The 17,136-nt window shown below is 43.6% G+C and overlaps 1 protein-coding gene across 4 annotated transcripts in view; it reads right to left on the reverse strand.

The window, feature by feature from the left end:
- Nucleotides 1–17,136, reverse strand: part of piezo1 (piezo type mechanosensitive ion channel component 1 (Er blood group)) — a 416,932-nt gene that overhangs the window by 164,642 nt on the left and 235,154 nt on the right. For all 4 annotated transcript variants that reach the window (XM_070898185.1, XM_070898186.1, XM_070898184.1 and 1 more), the window contains exons 6-7: nucleotides 4,780–4,960; nucleotides 2,936–3,149 (exon numbers count right to left, since the gene is read on the reverse strand). In XM_070898185.1, the coding sequence (XP_070754286.1) occupies nucleotides 2,936–3,149; nucleotides 4,780–4,960 (395 nt within the window). The remainder of the gene's footprint in view (nucleotides 1–2,935; nucleotides 3,150–4,779; nucleotides 4,961–17,136) is intronic.

Genomic DNA, 17,136 nt, shown 5'->3' on the forward strand with positions numbered 1-17,136 from the left:
AAGGGTTTGATTAGGGTAGGGAAAATGGAGTACGAGAAGAAGCTTGCAGGGAACATTAAGGCGGATTGCAAAAGTTTCTATAGGTATGTAAAGAGAAAGAGGTTAGTAAAGACAAACGTAGGTCCCCTGCAGTCAGAATCAGGGGAAGTCATAACGGGGAACAAAGAAATGGCAGACCAATTGAACAAGTACTTTGGTTCAGTATTCACTAAGGAGGACACAAACAACCTTCCGGATATAAAAGTGGTCAGAGGGTCTATTAAGGAGGAGGAACTGAGGGAAATCTTTATTAGTCGGGAAATTGTGTTGGGGAAATTGATGGGATTGAAGGCCGATAAATCCCCAGGGCCTGATGGACGGCATCCCAGAGTACTTAAGGAGGTGGCCTTGGAAATAGCGGATGCATTGACAGTCATTTTCCAACATTCCATTGACTCTGGATCAGTTCCTATCGAGTGGAGGGTAGCCAATGTAACCCCACTTTTTAAAAAAGGAGGGAGAGAGAAAGCAGGGAATTATAGACCGGTCAGCCTGACCTCAGTAGTGGGTAAAATGATGGAATCAATTATTAAGGATGTCATAGCAGCGCATTTGGAAAATGGTGACATGATAGGTCCAAGTCAGCATGGATTTGTAAAAGGGAGATCATGCTTGACAAATCTTCTGGAATTTTTTGAGGATGTTTCCAATAAAGTGGACAAAGGAGTACCAGTTGATGTGGTATATTTGGACTTTCAGAAAGCTTTCGACAAGGTCCCACACAGGAGATTAATGTGCAAAGTTAAAGCACATGGGATTGGGGGTAGTGTGCTGACGTGGATTGAGAACTGGTTGTCAGACAGGAAGCAAAGAGTAGGAGTAAATGGGTACTTTTCGGAATGGCAGGCAGTGACTAGTGGGGTACCGCAGGGTTCTGTGCTGGGGCCCCAGCTGTTTACATTGTACATTAATGATTTAGACGAGGGGATTAAATGTAGTATCTCCAAATTTGCGGATGACACTAAGTTGGGTGGCAGTGTGAGCTGCGAGGAGGATGCTATGAGGCTACAGAGTGACTTGGATAGGTTAGGTGAGTGGGCAAATGCGTGGCAGATGAAGTATAATGTGGATAAATGTGAGGTTATCCACTTTGGTGGTAAAAACAGAGAGACAGACTATTATCTGAATGGTGACAGATTAGGAAAAGGGAAGGTGCAACGAGACCTGGGTGTCATGGTACATCAGTCATTGAAGGTTGGCATGCAGGTACAGCAGGCGGTTAAGAAAGCAAATGGCATGTTGGCCTTCATAGCGAGGGGATTTGAGTACAGAGGCAGGGAGGTGTTGCTACAGTTGTACAGGGCCTTGGTGAGGCCACACCTGGAGTATTGTGTACAGTTTTGGTCTCCTAACTTGAGGAAGGACATACTTGCTGTTGAGGGAGTGCAGCGAAGATTCACCAGACTGATTCCCGGGATGGTGGGACTGACCTATCAAGAAAGACTGAATCAACTGGGCTTGTATTCACTGGAGTTCAGAAGAGTGAGAAGGGACCTCATAGAAACGTTTAAAATTCTGACGGGTTTGGACAGGTTGGATGCAGGAAGAATGTTCCCAATGTTGGGGAAGTCCAGAACCAGGGGTCACAGTCGAAGGATAAGGGGTAAGCCATTTAGGACCGAGATAAGGAGAAACTTCTTCACCCAGAGAGTGGTGAACCTGTGGAATTCTCTACCACAGGAAGTAGTTGAGGCCAATTCACTAAATATATTCAAAAGGGAGTTAGATGAAGTCCTTACTACTCGGGGGATCAAGGGGTATGGCGTGAAAGCAGGAAGTGGGTACTGAAGTTTCATGTTCAGCCATGAACTCGTTGAATGGCGGTGCAGGCTAGAAGGGCTGAATGGCCTGCTCCTGCACCTATTTTCTATGTTTCTATGTTTCTAAGGCCATCAATTTCGGCCCCATGATCTCTTCGCTTTCAGACTTTCATCATCACTCCCCTCCTCAAAAGAAATACCCTCGACCCCTCTGTCCGAGCAGAGTCCCACCCCATCCCATCTCTTTGCTCTCTAATGTTCTTCAACATGTTGTCACCTCCCAGGTCCATGCCTATCTCTTTTACAATTCCCTGATTGGAGAGATTCAATCAGGTTGCAACCTTTCCAAATCAGTGAAACTGCCCTAATCAAAGTTATGGATGGCATTCTCCTTGACATTCTCCACTGCCACTCCTCGGCTCAATGTGACTAACCTTGCTTGGATCCTTTCTTATCTATACAGTCACAACCAGAGCAGCTCTACCAATGGCTTTTCTTCCTGACCCTGCATTGTAACCGTGGCTGCCCCTCCCCTTCCTCATCGACATCTTGGTGACATGAGTCACAGGCGTGGGATCAGCTTCCACATGTAGACTGACAGCACGCAGCTCTACCCTGCCATCATCCCTCTTGACCCCTCCACAGCTTCTGTCCTATCATTCTGTGTTGTCACACACTTCCCACACACAGGAAAACTAAAGCGATCATCTTTCATTACCACAAAGTCTGTACCCTTGCCACCGACTTCATCCTCGTCTCCGGCCATTGTCTCAGCATAAATTAAAGCCAATTGTGGAATCTTGTCACTACTAAAAACTACCCTCAAGAAAATGAAGGCATAGCCTAAATACATTTCTAATTCCTTCTACACACCAGATTCCTGTTGCAAAATAGTTCCTTCCATAGATTTGCTTCATTTTCCTGGTACAAGAAAACCTGGTAATAGGAGCATCCTAGATCTGCACCAAACACAAGGCATCACAAACGGATATAATCAGTGTGAAGTTGGGGTATTTTCTTTTGTTGTAAATGGCCCACCCACGCAAATAGATCTTAAACAGATTTACATTGATTGAGCTCACATGGTGCATGTAGTGAACATATAGGTACATCTTTGAGTAAATACATTTCCCTACCTGGACCAGAGCCCATCAGGGGGGAATAGTTCCTGGAAATATGCAGTCTGGTAGATATACAGGCAGATAACGTGACCTGCAGTGTAAAATGCCACCATCACACAGATTGTATTAAATCCAATATGGCTCATTGGAAAGTGACAGGCCCACCATGTGCTAATTCCAATGAAAAGCAGATAATAAACACCAGAGAATGCAGATGGAACTGTAATTCCTGCAAGAAGAAAGCAATACTGTGTCAGTATTACATGTAATACATTAGCCAATATAAATAAGCAGCAACACATTAGCTTTTGTGTTGCTTACCTTCAGCATATTTCTTAAGCTTTATTCCTCCTGTCTCCACTTAATAGCCAATAACCTCTACATCACTTTCCTTTAGCTGACAGAGCATGCATGTATGTGTGTATATTTTAAACCTCTCCACAGTTGAAAACACCTGCACAATCTCTCGCAAGATCAGAGGAGTTTACAGGACAGAAGAGCAGGTATTAATTTACTTCTGTGGTGAAATGCCCAGCTTAGTAACCTGGGAAAAAAATGGGTAAAGCTAATCATGCCCAATGGCAAGTAGATTGACATGCCATAACTGATTCTCTGCCAAGATACTAAAGAGTACACTTTCAAAACCCTTTTTAAAAAATTTGTTCATGAGATGTGGGTGTTGCTGACAAGTCCAGCAGTTATTGCCCATCCCTAATTGCTCGAGAAGTTGGTGATGAGCTGCCTTCTAGAACCGCTTCAGTCCATGTGGTGTAGGTACTCCCACAGTGCTGTCAGGATTTTGATCCAGCGATGATGAAGGAACAGCGATATACTTCCAAGTCAGGTCAGTGTGCGACTTGGAGGGGAACATGGGGGTGGTGGTGCTCCCATACACCTGCTGCCCCTGTCCTGCTAGGTGGTAGAGGTCGCGGGTTTGGGAGGTGCTGCCGAAGAAGCCTTGGCGAGTTGCTGCAGTGCATCTTGTAGATAGTACGCACTGCGGCCACGGTGCACTGGTGGTGGAAGGAGTGAATGTTTACAGTGGTGGATAGGATGCCAATCAAGTGGGCTGCTTTGTCCTGGATGGTGTCAAGCTTCTTGAGTGTTGTTGGAGCTGCACCATCCAGGCAAGTGGAGAGTATTCATCACACCCCTGACTTGTGCCTTGTAGATGGTGGAAAGGCTTTGGGGAGTCAGGAGGCGAGACACTCGCCACAGAATACCCAGCCTCTGACCTGCTCTTGTTGCCACAGTATTAATGTGGCTGGTCCCCCCCCAGGATGTTGATGGTGGGGGATTCGGCGATGGTAATGCCATTGAATGTCAAAGGGTGGTGGTTCGACTCTCGCTAGTTGGAGATGGTCATTGCCTGGCACTTATGTGGTGTGTATGTTACTTGCCACTTATCAGCCCAAGCCTGAATGTCGTCCAGGTCTTGCTGCATGTGGGCATGGACTGCTCCATTATCTGAGGAGTTGCAAATGACACTGAACACTATGCAGTCATCAGCAAACATCCCCACTTTTGACCTTATGATGGAGGGAAGATCATTGATGAAGCAGCTGAGAATGGTTGGGCCTAGGACACTGCCTTGAGGAACTCCTGCAGTGATGTCCTGGGGCTGTGATGATTGGCCTCCAACAACCACAACCACCTTCCTTTGTGCTAGGTATGACTCCAGCCAGTGGAGAGATTGCCCCCCCCCCCCACCGATTCCCATTGACTTCAGTTTAATTGGGTTCCTTGATGCCACACTTGGTCAAATGCTGCCGTGATGTCAAGGACAGTCACTCTCACCTCACCTAAAATTAAATGGTTCAAACAATTGGTAACAAAAATAGTAATTCTTAAAAACTTACCAGCTAAAGCCAAAAATAGAATGGCTACAACTTTCCCTGTAGCTTCGAGAAGTCTTTGTGCTGTCACCCGCAGTCGAGCCAGTGCGGCTGTACGGGCTTGTCTCCGTCTTTCTTGTTCAGCTGTATCTTCTTCATCCTCTGTTGCATCTTCCAACTCCATACCTTCCTCATCTTCATCCTGCTAACATGCAAAAACAGGTCTAATTAGAAATGATTTGAAGAATTCCAGAGGATGTCAAGCATTACAACATCAATTTAGACAAGCCAACTACCAGATCTGCAATTCCATCATGTATTGTGATGGTAAGACAAAACCCACAAAAATAATTAGCTACAGCATTATTAACCTTACTACTATTGAGAAGCTGGACATATTAATAAAACCAATATACACTGGTGGATCTCTCGTGCGGTTAGCCACAGTAAATTAGATATGATGCCTTTTTTTTTTAAAAGACAGGAGCATTCTCATATATGGTTGAACCTTTCTTATCCGGCACCCTTGGGGCCTGGCCTGTGCCGGATAAGAGGATTTGCCGGACAACAAGTGGTCAGCATTTCAGACCCAGCTTCAGCCAGCCCGGGGAGAGGAGGAACTGCGGCAAGAGGCTAGGCAACTTCTACGGCTCCTTCGCGTCGCCCGACTACTTCTGCCCGCAGCGCGCCGCTGGACTGCACCTGGATGGTGGACACGCAGGAGAGCCGGAACATCGTGCTACAAGCTCAGCCTGCAGCTGGGCTACAGCGACAGGGTGCGTGTGTACGACAGGGCGGCCCAAGAGCGCAGCAGGCTGCGGCAGACCCTCTCCTTCCACAACAACCGGCGCCCCATCACCCTCCGACGAGAAGAACTGCTTCTCCTGCCAGCCGCGGCACTAAGATCGGCATCTTCGAGCAGTGGCGGTGCGACGGGCAGGAGGATTGTCAGGACGAAGCTGGGCACGAAATGCGGCCGGCCTCAGGATACGGCACGCCAACCCGGCTTCAGAGGGAGCACCGGAGGCAGCGGGGAGAGGAGGAGCGGTCAGCTCCAGGACAAAGCGCGGGTCGCGACCCCCCCACCCCCGCCGGGACTGATGCCGGACGAGGGATGTAGCTGGATAAAAACATAGCTGGATAAGAGAGGTTCAACCTGGAATATGCAACAATTGGTGTTAAGGAGGAGCCGTGCAACTTTAATGTCACAAAGTATAACTGCTGTAAAGTAGACACAGGGTGAGGCAAATCAGAGTTTAACTGCATACTGGAAAGTGCTTGTAAATTTCAGGCTCCAGACATTGACTGATGCTCTTTTTTAAAGCTCATAAACCAGCTTATAGCTCGTTTAAATATTTTTCCTTATTATTCCTTCTGTTTCCTTCATGCTTAGAAGTATAATATACAAACTATTGAATAAAAATTCTACAAACTTAATTGTTTTCAAAAAGTCTTTATGTACAATATCACATTGGCAGACTGTCCCATGTGTTTCGGGTGCAAGTTTCTATAGTGAGCCAATCTTGTCAATCATAAAAAATTATTTCTGGGAATTATTTCTAGGCACAGATGCTGGAAGGATGGTTCTGTGAAGATTGCCGACACATTTCAAACACAGAAAATGCAACTGGTTAGAAAAACGTAATCATCTTGTTGTAAATGTTATTTTTGCATCTTTCTTACATTAGGTCCTTGGTTTCTCGCGTTAGTAAAAATACAAATTGGCATCCAAAAGCATTTTCAAAAAGTAACTGAACAAATTTAATTGGTTTGCCTGCCAATTTTTGAACTGATTTATAATACACTATTTTGTGTTATTCCTTATAACAAGCCAGATGTTATGTGGTTGCAAAAACCAGTGTTAGGGTGTGGAAATAGGATAGGCAACGGCACCGGTACGGGGAAAAGAGGGAGCTGTTCCGTCGGGACGGGCTCCACTTAAATCTGGCTGGGACCAGCGTGCTGGCAAATCGAATAACTAGGTCTGTAGATAGGGCTTTAAACTAAAAAATTGGGGGGAGGGATCAGGTGAGGGGAAATTTAAAAAGTTAGAGAGAAAGTACAAGGCAATAGTGCAGGGTAACGATATGGGTAATGACAATCAGAGTGTGATTGGAAGGGACAGAATGTACAAACATAAGAGTGCACCAGCAAATAGGGTCAGAGTAGGGAAAAATGGCAATGGTAAAAAGACAAAATTAAAGGCTCTTTATCTGAACGCATGCAGCATTTGAAATATGATAGATGAATTGATGGCACAAATAGAAATAAATGGGTATGATCTGATAGCCATTGCAGAGACGTGGTTGCAAGGTGACCAAGGTTGGGAACTGAATATTCAGGGGTGCTTGACATTTCAGAAGGATAGGCAGAAAGGAAAAGGAGATGGGGTAGCTCTGTTAATAAAGTATGAGATCAGTACAGTAGTGAGAAATGATCTTGGCTCAGAAGATCAAAATGTAGAATCAATTTGGGTGGCGATAAGAAATACCAAGGGAAAGAAGTCACTGGTGGGAGTAGTCTACAGGCCCCCTAACAGTAGCTACACTATAGGACAGAGTATAAATCAAGAAATAATGAGAGTTTTTAAAGAGAGGTACTGCAATAATCATGGCCGACTTTAATCTTCATACAGATTGGACAACTCAAATTGGCAAAGGTAGCCTTGATGACAGGATTAATTAATGATCTCATAGTAAAGGATCCTCTAAGGAAGAGTGATCATAACATAATAGAATTTCACATTCAGTTTGAGGGTGAGAAACTTGGGTCTGAAACTAGTGTCTTAAACCTAAATAAAGGCAATTACAAAGGTATGAGGATAAAGTTGGCTAAAGTGAACTGGGAAAATAGATTAAAAGGTCAGATGGGAGATAAGCAGTGGCACACATTTAAGGAGGTATTTCATAATTCTCAACAAAGATATATTCCATTGAGAAAGAAAGACTACGAGAAGGATGAATCATCCGGGGCTAACTAAGGAAGTTAAGGATGGTATCAAATTGAAAGAAAAGGCATACAATGTTGCGAAGATTACTGGTAGGTTAGAAGATTGGAAACATTTTAGACACCAACAAAGGATGACTAAAAAAATAATGAAGAGGAAGAAAATAGATTGAGTAAACTAGCAAGAAATAAAAAAAACAGACAGCAAGAGCTTCTACAAGTATATAATAAGAGAGTAGCTAAAGTAAATGTTGGTTCCTTAGAAGTTGAGACTGGGGAATTAATAATGGGAAACAAGGAAATGGCAGAGACTTTGAACAAATATTTTGTATCTGTCTTCATTGCAAAAAATACTAAAAGCATCCCAATAATAGTAGAAAATCAGGGAGCAAAGGGGAGGGAGGAAATTAAAACAATTACCAGAGAAAAAGTACTAGGCAAACTAATGGCCTGCATCCTAAAAGAAGTGGCTGCAGAGATAGTGGATGCATTGGTTGTAATCTTCCAAAATGTTCTACATTTGGAAAGGTCCCAGCAGATTGGAAAACCGCAAATGTAACGCCCCAATTAAAGAAAGATGGGAGAAAGAAAGCAGAAAACTATAGGCCAGTTAGCCTGACATCTGTCATTGGGAAAATGTTCAAAAATGTGTCTATCTCCACCTTAAATATATTCAATGATCCAGCCTCTACAGCTCTCTGGGGCAGAGAATTCCACAGATTTACGACCCTCAGAGAAGAAATTCCTCCTCATCTCAGTTCTAAATGGGCGACCACTTATTCTGAAACTATGCCCCCTAGTTCTAGATTCCCCCCACCCCCCTGCCCCGCAGTGGAAACATCCTCTCTGCATCTACCCTGTCAAGCCTCCTCAGTATCTTATATATCTCAATAAAATCATCTCTCATTCTTTTAAACTCCAAAGATATAGGCCCAACCTGCTCAACCTTTCTTCATAAGTCAACCCTTTCATCACAGGAATCAACCTAGTGAACCCTTCTCTGAACTGCCTCCAATGTAGGAGACCAAAACTGTACGTAATAATCTAGATGTGGTCTCACTAATACCTTGTACAGTTGTAGCAGGACTTCCCTGTTTTTATACTCCATTCCCCTTGCAATAAAGGCCAACATTCCATTTGCCTTCCTGATTACTTGCTGTACCTGCATACTAACTTTTTGTGTTTCATGCACAAGGACCCCCAGGTCCCTCTGTACTGCAGCATTTTGTAATCTCTCTCCATTTAAATAATAATTTGCTTTTTTATTTTTACTGCCAAAATGGATAACCTCACACTTTCCCACATTATACTCCATCTGCCAAATGTTTGCCCACTCACTTAGCCTGTCCATATCCCTTTTCAGATTCTTTGTATCCTCCTCACAACTTGCTTTCCCACCCATCTTTGTGTCATCAGCAAACTTGGCTACCTTACACTCGGTCCCTTCATCCAAGTCATTAATATAGATTGTAAATAGTTGAGGCCCCAGCACTGATCCCTGTGGCAACCCACTAGTTACTGTTTCCCAACCGAAAAATGGCCCATTTATCCCGACTCTCTGTTTTCTGTTAGTTAACCAATCCTCTATCCATGCCCCCAACCCAGTGAGCTCTTATCTTGTGCTGTAACCTTTTATGTTGCACCTTATTAAATGCCTTTTGGAAATCCAAATACACCACATCCACTGGTTCCCCCTTATCCACCCTGCTTGTTACATTCTCAAAGAACTCCAGCAAATTTGTCATTTGTCATAAAGAAACATTTAAATTCAGAACTTTTATTCAGAATCTTCCTCCAAACTTCAATAATGCTACAGTCCTTCCAGAACGTGCTACAATTTATGTGAAGAATCATCTTTGGAGAACAAATGCAAAGAAATGCAGCCGGTGTATGAAAGTCTGTTGAGTTGTTCCCACCTGCCAATATTGGTAGTGACGTCCATATCCCAAGAATTAACTTTTAAAACATTTCTTCATCTTTTGTACATTTAATTTTTTAAATTAATCCATCACATGATGCTGCTAGTCATCTGAAAGCTTAACTACAAACGTATGGATCATGAATCACATATCCTCTCTCTTTTTATTTGTTGCCTTGTTTACATTAAATCCAAGTTCCCTATTCTAGCGTCAATGTGGAAATCCATGTGGGTGGATTAAATCCAGCTGCTCCAGTTTCCCTACTGGCTCTCAGTAGACCAGTTCCATGGCTGCACTTTTAATGACTAATTACAAATACATTTAATACTCAAGAAACTGCAATGCAGTGCAATCAGATATTTAAGCTTGTGCAACAGCTATGGGAATGCTACTTGTTGAAGAGTAGCTTTATATTCCAGGAATAAGACAATAGTAGAATGAAATGCTTTGAGTTGTCTGTTGAATGCATTCTTTCGATTTTTACTGTTGCTAGCACCAATATTGAGAAAACATGACTTGTCATACAAATCCAGAGTCATATTACAGATCAATGCCCACTCTCTCTCAATCAACCCAATACTTGATTTGATTAAGCCATTGATTGAAGTTAAATAAAATTGCTTCCTTGCCTTCTGCCTTCATTATATGTGTATACAGGGGTACCAGTGTAACTGCTTATAACATTGATAAAAATGTAAAAACTTCAATTGAATACAATCAAACAATTATTTTATTCTGCCAATGAGATACGTAAAGAAATTATTTTGTTTTGGTAAAATTTGAACATGCCAATACAGTTCAATAAAGCATTCCCTATGTCACGGAGTTCATGCATCTACATCAGCTCAGTGTGTAACTGATCCACACTGACAGCTATTCCCTGGTCAGTCTGAATTGGTTGATCTTGGCTGGCATGGCAACTAGCCTTAGTATCCCTGGAGTAGGGAGGGGAAATCAAGCCAGGGTTCTCACCACCAATCGCTATCCTCTCTGGAAGTGCACATGTGCAAACAAGCGAGAACAGAACTGGACTGCGATGTCTCCATGATTGAACAGTCTGTCATCTAGGTTCACTCAAGAATGATAACAACAAGACTGCAGTTGCCACCTGTGTAGCTATACTGTGGCATGAGTCAGAACTGTCGGCAGAGCGAGCAAAGTATTCATGCAACAACTCTTTTACTGGGGTCAAATCTGACTGATCAAGTAGGTGCTTACTGAAATAAAGTGCACTCTTTACAGAACACCTAGACATATAAATTATTTTATCTTAAGTGGTTAACTAGCCGCGTTGCCCCAGGACAACACAAGATAATAGTTATGACAGTGTCAGAAACATCTAGAAATAAACCATATATTGTACAGGTCCTCGTTAGGACTCTTCTCTGAACAATATACTGCAGTTACAATCATAGACTTAAAAATTCACAGCATCCCATATTTGTACTGGAATTTCCCTATATAGGCTTCCCTGTGTTTTCACATAAACGTACAAACATGATTACATTAAGCATGACAATAGTTCCCACAGTTCCCTCAGTGTGTTCTCTCCATGTGTCTACAGCAAAAATATTACTCCAGGATTTTGACCATATATTGCATCAGTTGTTGCTTTTTGCTTTCATTCTCCTTCTCCCCACCAATGTTTCATAAATCTCCTTTTTTGTTGATAACTAATTCTCTCTCTCCCTCTGCACTTTGGGGAAGCAGAGCATAGGCCTTTTTTTCCAATTGCTTACCCTGCTGAGGTCAGCTATCTGGGATTCTCCTTGAATCAACTAGGTTCCACTCTTGAATTCTTCCCTCACATAGTCCACCTCCCATTCCTCCTTTATGGCCCTCATTAAAAACCACCTCATTCACCCTTCCTAAATCTTCTTCGGCTAAGCGTCTATGTTTATTTTCCTCTGAAGTACCTCGGAGTGTTTTTCTACATTCAAGATGCTATATAAATGCAAGCTGTTGTTACTGTTAGCACATCGGGATTTGCTCGAAGCTACTGTCAAATCAGTTTTCCTGGCATCTTTCCAGCAATTTTCTCCTCCTTCCCTTTCAATGCTTTGTTGACTCTGGTATGTTTCCATCGAATCATAGAAATCTACAGCATGGAAGGAGGCTATTTCAGCCCATCGTGCCATTGCTATCAGTCGCTTTCTGGTAATCTCACACAAGCAGCCATTGTTCATGTATGAGGTTCATCAAGCCACTCAGTAGCAAGAAAATAGCAGAACTCAATTACTTTCACATTTGCCATCCACAAATGTGCATTTCCAATAAGGCTGCTGCTTGAAACCAAGAGCAGGAATGCTGGGCAATTTTCTTCTCGGGCAGTTGAGACCAATTTATCATCATCATCATCATCATAGGCAGTCCCTTGAAATCGAGGAAATCTTGCTTCCACTCCTGAAGTGAGTTCTTAGGTGACTGTACAGTCCACTACGGGAATTACAGTCTCTGTCACAGGTGGGACAGACAGACAGTCATTGAAGGAAAAGGTGGGTGGGGAGTCTGGTTTACCGTACGCTCTTTCTGCTGCCTGCGCTTGCTTTCTGCATGCTCTTGGCGATGAGACGCGAGGCGCTCAACGCCCTCCCGGATGCTCTTCCTCCACTTAGGGTAGTCTTTAGCCAGGGACTCCCAGGTGTCGGTGGGGATGTTGCATTTTATCAAGGAGACTTTGAGGGTGTCCTTGAAACATTTCCTCTGTCCATTTGGGGCTCCCTTGCTGTGTAGGAGTTCTCAGTCGAGCGCTTACTTTGAGAGTCTTGTGTCAGGCATGCGAACAATGTGACCCGCCCAACGGAGCTGGTCGAGTGTGATCAGTGCTTCGATGCTGAGGACGTTGGCCTGATCGAGGACGCAAACGTTTATGTGTCTGTCCTCCCAGGGGATTTGCAGGATCTAACGGAGACATTGTTGGTGGTAGTTCTCCAGCGACGTGAGGTGTCTACTGTACATGGTCCACATCTCTGAGCCATACAGGAGACCAATTGCAGCACCTCTACTGTAACAAGTATAATCAGGTAATGTGACAAGTGAAACTTTTCAGTTGAAATTTTGTCATTGTTGTTTCTTTTGTACCTGTAATGTGTGCTCAAGGGTCGGAATAGCTGCATTTTTTTTTTGTGCGCGCACAGGTCAGAGCACATAAATACAGTAACAGCAGAAATAAATCACTTAAATAAAGGAAATCTTGGCAGGCTGTACCATTGTTCAAGTGAAATGGGGAGTTCTGAATTTTTAAAATCCTGATGTGAAAAATGTTATATTGGTGACACTAAGGGGGTGAAATTCATTATTGCCCTGTTTGGGGGCGGTAACAGTTGGGAGGCACGAAACTTAGCTCCAGGCCCTAATGTTTCATCGCTCTCAAAATATTCGGGTTACCGCCCCCAGAAGGAAGTGGAGGGCTAAATCAAGCACGCCACTTCCTTCCTGGGGCGCTAATGGGGCGGTCGCCTCAGCACACTGGGCCGCGCAGCGCTGCCACGTCCAAGGAACCCTTCCCTCACTTAAAGGGAAGGGCCCATGGCTGCAAGCTCTGCAAATTAAAAAGGAATCTTGCCTGGACCACCAGGGAGCGAGGGTGCTGCGTGATCAGCCCGGCACTCAAGCAGAGCGCCAGGCTGAGCGATCGCGGCCAGGACCCCACGAAGAAAAGAGCGAAAAGCAAGGTACGTGTTTTTTAAATTTTCCATCGGCCACCTGGCCTTTAACTCTTACCCCGGTAGCGACCAGCTGCCTGATCTGTATCCCCTGCAGCTGCCAGTGTTTTCGCCCAGCGCAGGGGACAAAAGTGAATTTCGGGGCCGGGGCACAAACAAGGTGATGCACGAGGCGATGGCATCACGATCTTCGGGCGCAGGAGATCAGGACACAAAGCCATAGCGCCGTCGCTAACGAGAGGCGCAAATACATTGCATTCCTGGCCCTATGTACTTTATAGAGATGTTTGGTGAAGGAGGAAAGAGGAAAGATACAAGGTAGTTTAATTTTTTCTGAATTTTTGGTCTTCAGTATAGTAATCGACCCTCGAGCCTGATGTGTAGGAAGCCTCAAGTATTTAATTTGTCTCCCTGTTAAGCTTTAAAAGTTTTGTTTTATAGTTTGTATTAATTTTCCTCAGAAGATTGTACAGGTTGAACTCCCTTATCCGGCACTCTGGACCTGGCCAGTGCCGAATAAGGGATTTTGCCGGATGAGGGGAGGTCACGTGTTTGCAACCCGCTGACACCTCTGAGCTCACACACTGTTCACACTTGGCTCTACTGAGCACAATGGGTTAGACAGGGTGTGAGTGAATCTTCCTGTTTGATTTGCCCCTGTGCCAGTGAGGGGAGACTCCAGGAACAACTCCGGGAGTGGAACCAGCAGCAACTGGGGTTTGTGCTGGAGCAGCGGTTCCCCGTCTCCTTCCCCACTGACACTTAGACCCTGGGCACAGTGCAGGGGGGACAATGCTGATTGACACCTCACACATCCACTTCTGGTCGAGGAGCCAGCATCGCGCAAAAGGAAGGTGAGTCAACGGAGCCAGTGGGCCATCGGGCCCCGAGGTGTCGGCGGGCCGGGGGCCCCCCCCGCAGAGGTGTCGGTGGGCCCCGAAGGTGTCGGCTCCGAAGTTGGGTAAATTTACTGTGGGTCTGTTGAGATTGAAATGTGCCGTGCAAGTGTAAATGGCCAGGTTTTTTTTTTTAAACATTGATATTTTGAGATTTTGACCGGCTGCGTTCTGCGCATATGCCACCTGGTAGCCGGGAATGGTCCCGAACGAGGGGTGATGTTGTGTAAGGGAGTCCCGGATAAGAGAGGTTCAACCTGTAGTTTGAATTCCTTGTCATGTAGAAAGCATAGGTGTGAGGTGTGAGGTGTGGTGTATGCGTGTGAGAGAGAGACCAAGAGAGATAATGAGAGTGCGAGAAAAAAAACACAAACAAACACAGAGGTGCGGGTGTACTGAAAAGGTAACAAGATAGCTACAGAAACATAACAGAATATCTGTGTGCCAATTTCTTTGGGGAAATTGAAGGTACTTTTTACCCCTATGACAATAACATGGCACAGACTGGGTACTGAACCTGGAACTTTCCTAGTATATCTCAGCTACTCACTAGATAAATTCAATGAGGCATTAGAAAATTTAATTTTTAAAAGAAAACTATTGTTGAACTTCCATGCTACCCTACACAGAGTGCTCGTTGAAAAATTTCAGGCACCATTTTGAATTCAGTGATTGCCACCATTTTTCCTACAGTTGTTAGGTGGTAAATTCTGGTAAAAATGTCATGTTAATTTTATATTCCATTAAGGAAGGAGGATAACAATGAGGGATGAAAAGGGGAGAGAAAGAAAATGAAAAATGGGAGAGAAAAAAAACCTAAATTTTAATTGAATGAGCAGATAAAAAGGATCAAAGTTTTAGAAAAAGTGACACAGTGACGTCAAAGATTGAGCACTGAATACACATTCAAATGATGAATTTCAAATCTACCCTCTACTGCATTTCAAACTCTGGCTACTGTATATGGATTAGCTCTGTTTATTCTCAGCTGAATCATTATGGAAAGCTCCACCACCAAGGAGCACTATATCTTTGGGTAATAAAATTCAATCTGTTTTGAAAGAATAATGGCCTCAACACCTGGACTACATCAATCTTTGAAGGAGAAGTATCAGTTGAGACCTACCCCTCCACCCGAGCATATCTTGCATTGGTTGTTAGAGAACAGTAATGGCCGGAATGGAAAAGACTACAGTCCACACCATCATATTCCCCGACAGCTAGAGCATAGCAGAGAGGTTGACAGTAGTGAAAGGGAATTAAACAGGTGAATAAACAAATGATAAGTGGAAAAGGGACAGAAAATGATTCATCCACAGTTGGATTCTTGGGTTGTTCATTTTCTCACATTACAACCATGACTGCACTCCAAAAAGTACTTCATGGCTGTAAAGCGCTTTGAGATGTCCAGTGGTCGTGAAAGGCGCTATATAAAATGGAAGTCTTTCCTTCTTTACTTGTAAAGTGTTGGCAAGTCCACATTGGCAGTCACTAATGTGCACCAGGTAATGTTTCGGAAGCATCTCACTTTGTGATTTTGCACTTTGAATAAATCCAGTGACATCTACATTTGGAATTCAACCCTCTTGTCTTTAAACATGAATATTCACTAAATATGCTAATAGCTGTTGAAGGCCACTGTGACTTTGCTCCAAGGAAAATTCTTATGTAAGCGAGGCAAGGAACCTTTGACATTCTTTGTATAAACAAACTTTATTTTTAGCTTCAGAATTTTTTCATCAGCATTTTTTTCATCTGTCTCGCTCAAGACGATAGTGCATTTTTCAAAAGTTGTTTGTAAATTTTGCGAATGGTAAGTTTAGCTTTTAGCTTACAACATGCTAGCTCAGCAGTAACACTGAGTGAAGGAACTGCTGCTGAAAACTGACCCACTCAACCGTAATCTATTCCCCAAGCTCGGCAACAAATGAAACTTTGATAAAGTTAGGTAACAACAACTTGCATTTATATAGCACCTTTAATTGAGTAAAACATCCCAAGACACTTCACAGGAGCGATTATCAAACAACATTTGAAGTGTCACATAAGGAGCTATTAGGATAGGTGATCAAAAGCTTGGTCAAAGAGGTAGGTTTTGAGGAGCGTCTTAATGGGGGAGAAAGGTAGAGAGGCAAAGAGATTTAGGGAGGGAATTCCAGAGCTTAGGGCCTAGGCAGCTGAAGGCACGGCCGCCAATGGTGGAGCAATGAAAATTGGGGATGTACAAGAGGCCAGAATTGGAGGAGCGCAAATATCTCGGAGGGTTGTGGGGCTGGAGGAGGTTAGAAAGATAGGGAGAGGCAAAGCCTCTTTGAAAATGTTTTGAAAATTTTAACATCAAGGTGTTGCTGGGCCGGGAGCTAATGCAGGTCAGCGAGCACAGGGGAACATTTACATTCGTACTATGAAACAAAATGAGAAAATTAAAGCAGTCTTTTTGCACAGAATATTTAATGCACAAAAACAAGCAAAACTGTTCCCTTGTTGAGATAGTGGACCTTTGCTGATAAAATCTTGGAAACCATTGCCTAATTCACAGATTATGATTTAAACCCCAAATCTTATTTGCAATTATGTTCACACCATTTAACAAGTATTCAAATTCACTTAATTTATGAATTAACTTAACAAAACAATAAATGGAGAAAGCCCAGTTACTGACGTTGTGGGATGACTGATATGGGAACTATAACAGATAATCCCCTTCTCCCACCTCTTGGGGGATGTTTCAACAGTAGCTGCACGACAATTTTTTTTTTCCTTGACTAAATTGTATGCGAAGTGATTTTCCAATCTATGTAATAATATTTGCACAGAAACCCGTTCTGCCTATGACTCATGACCAATGCAATAATACTGTCTAAACTCAGATACGTTCTAGCCGAGTAGGAAACATAACAGAATGGACAATGTGGATATTCCAGCATGCATACCTTCACTTATTCCTCGTCAAAA

Source organism: Pristiophorus japonicus, chromosome 13, assembly GCF_044704955.1.
Source record: "Pristiophorus japonicus isolate sPriJap1 chromosome 13, sPriJap1.hap1, whole genome shotgun sequence".
Taxonomy (NCBI): Eukaryota; Metazoa; Chordata; class Chondrichthyes; family Pristiophoridae; genus Pristiophorus; species Pristiophorus japonicus.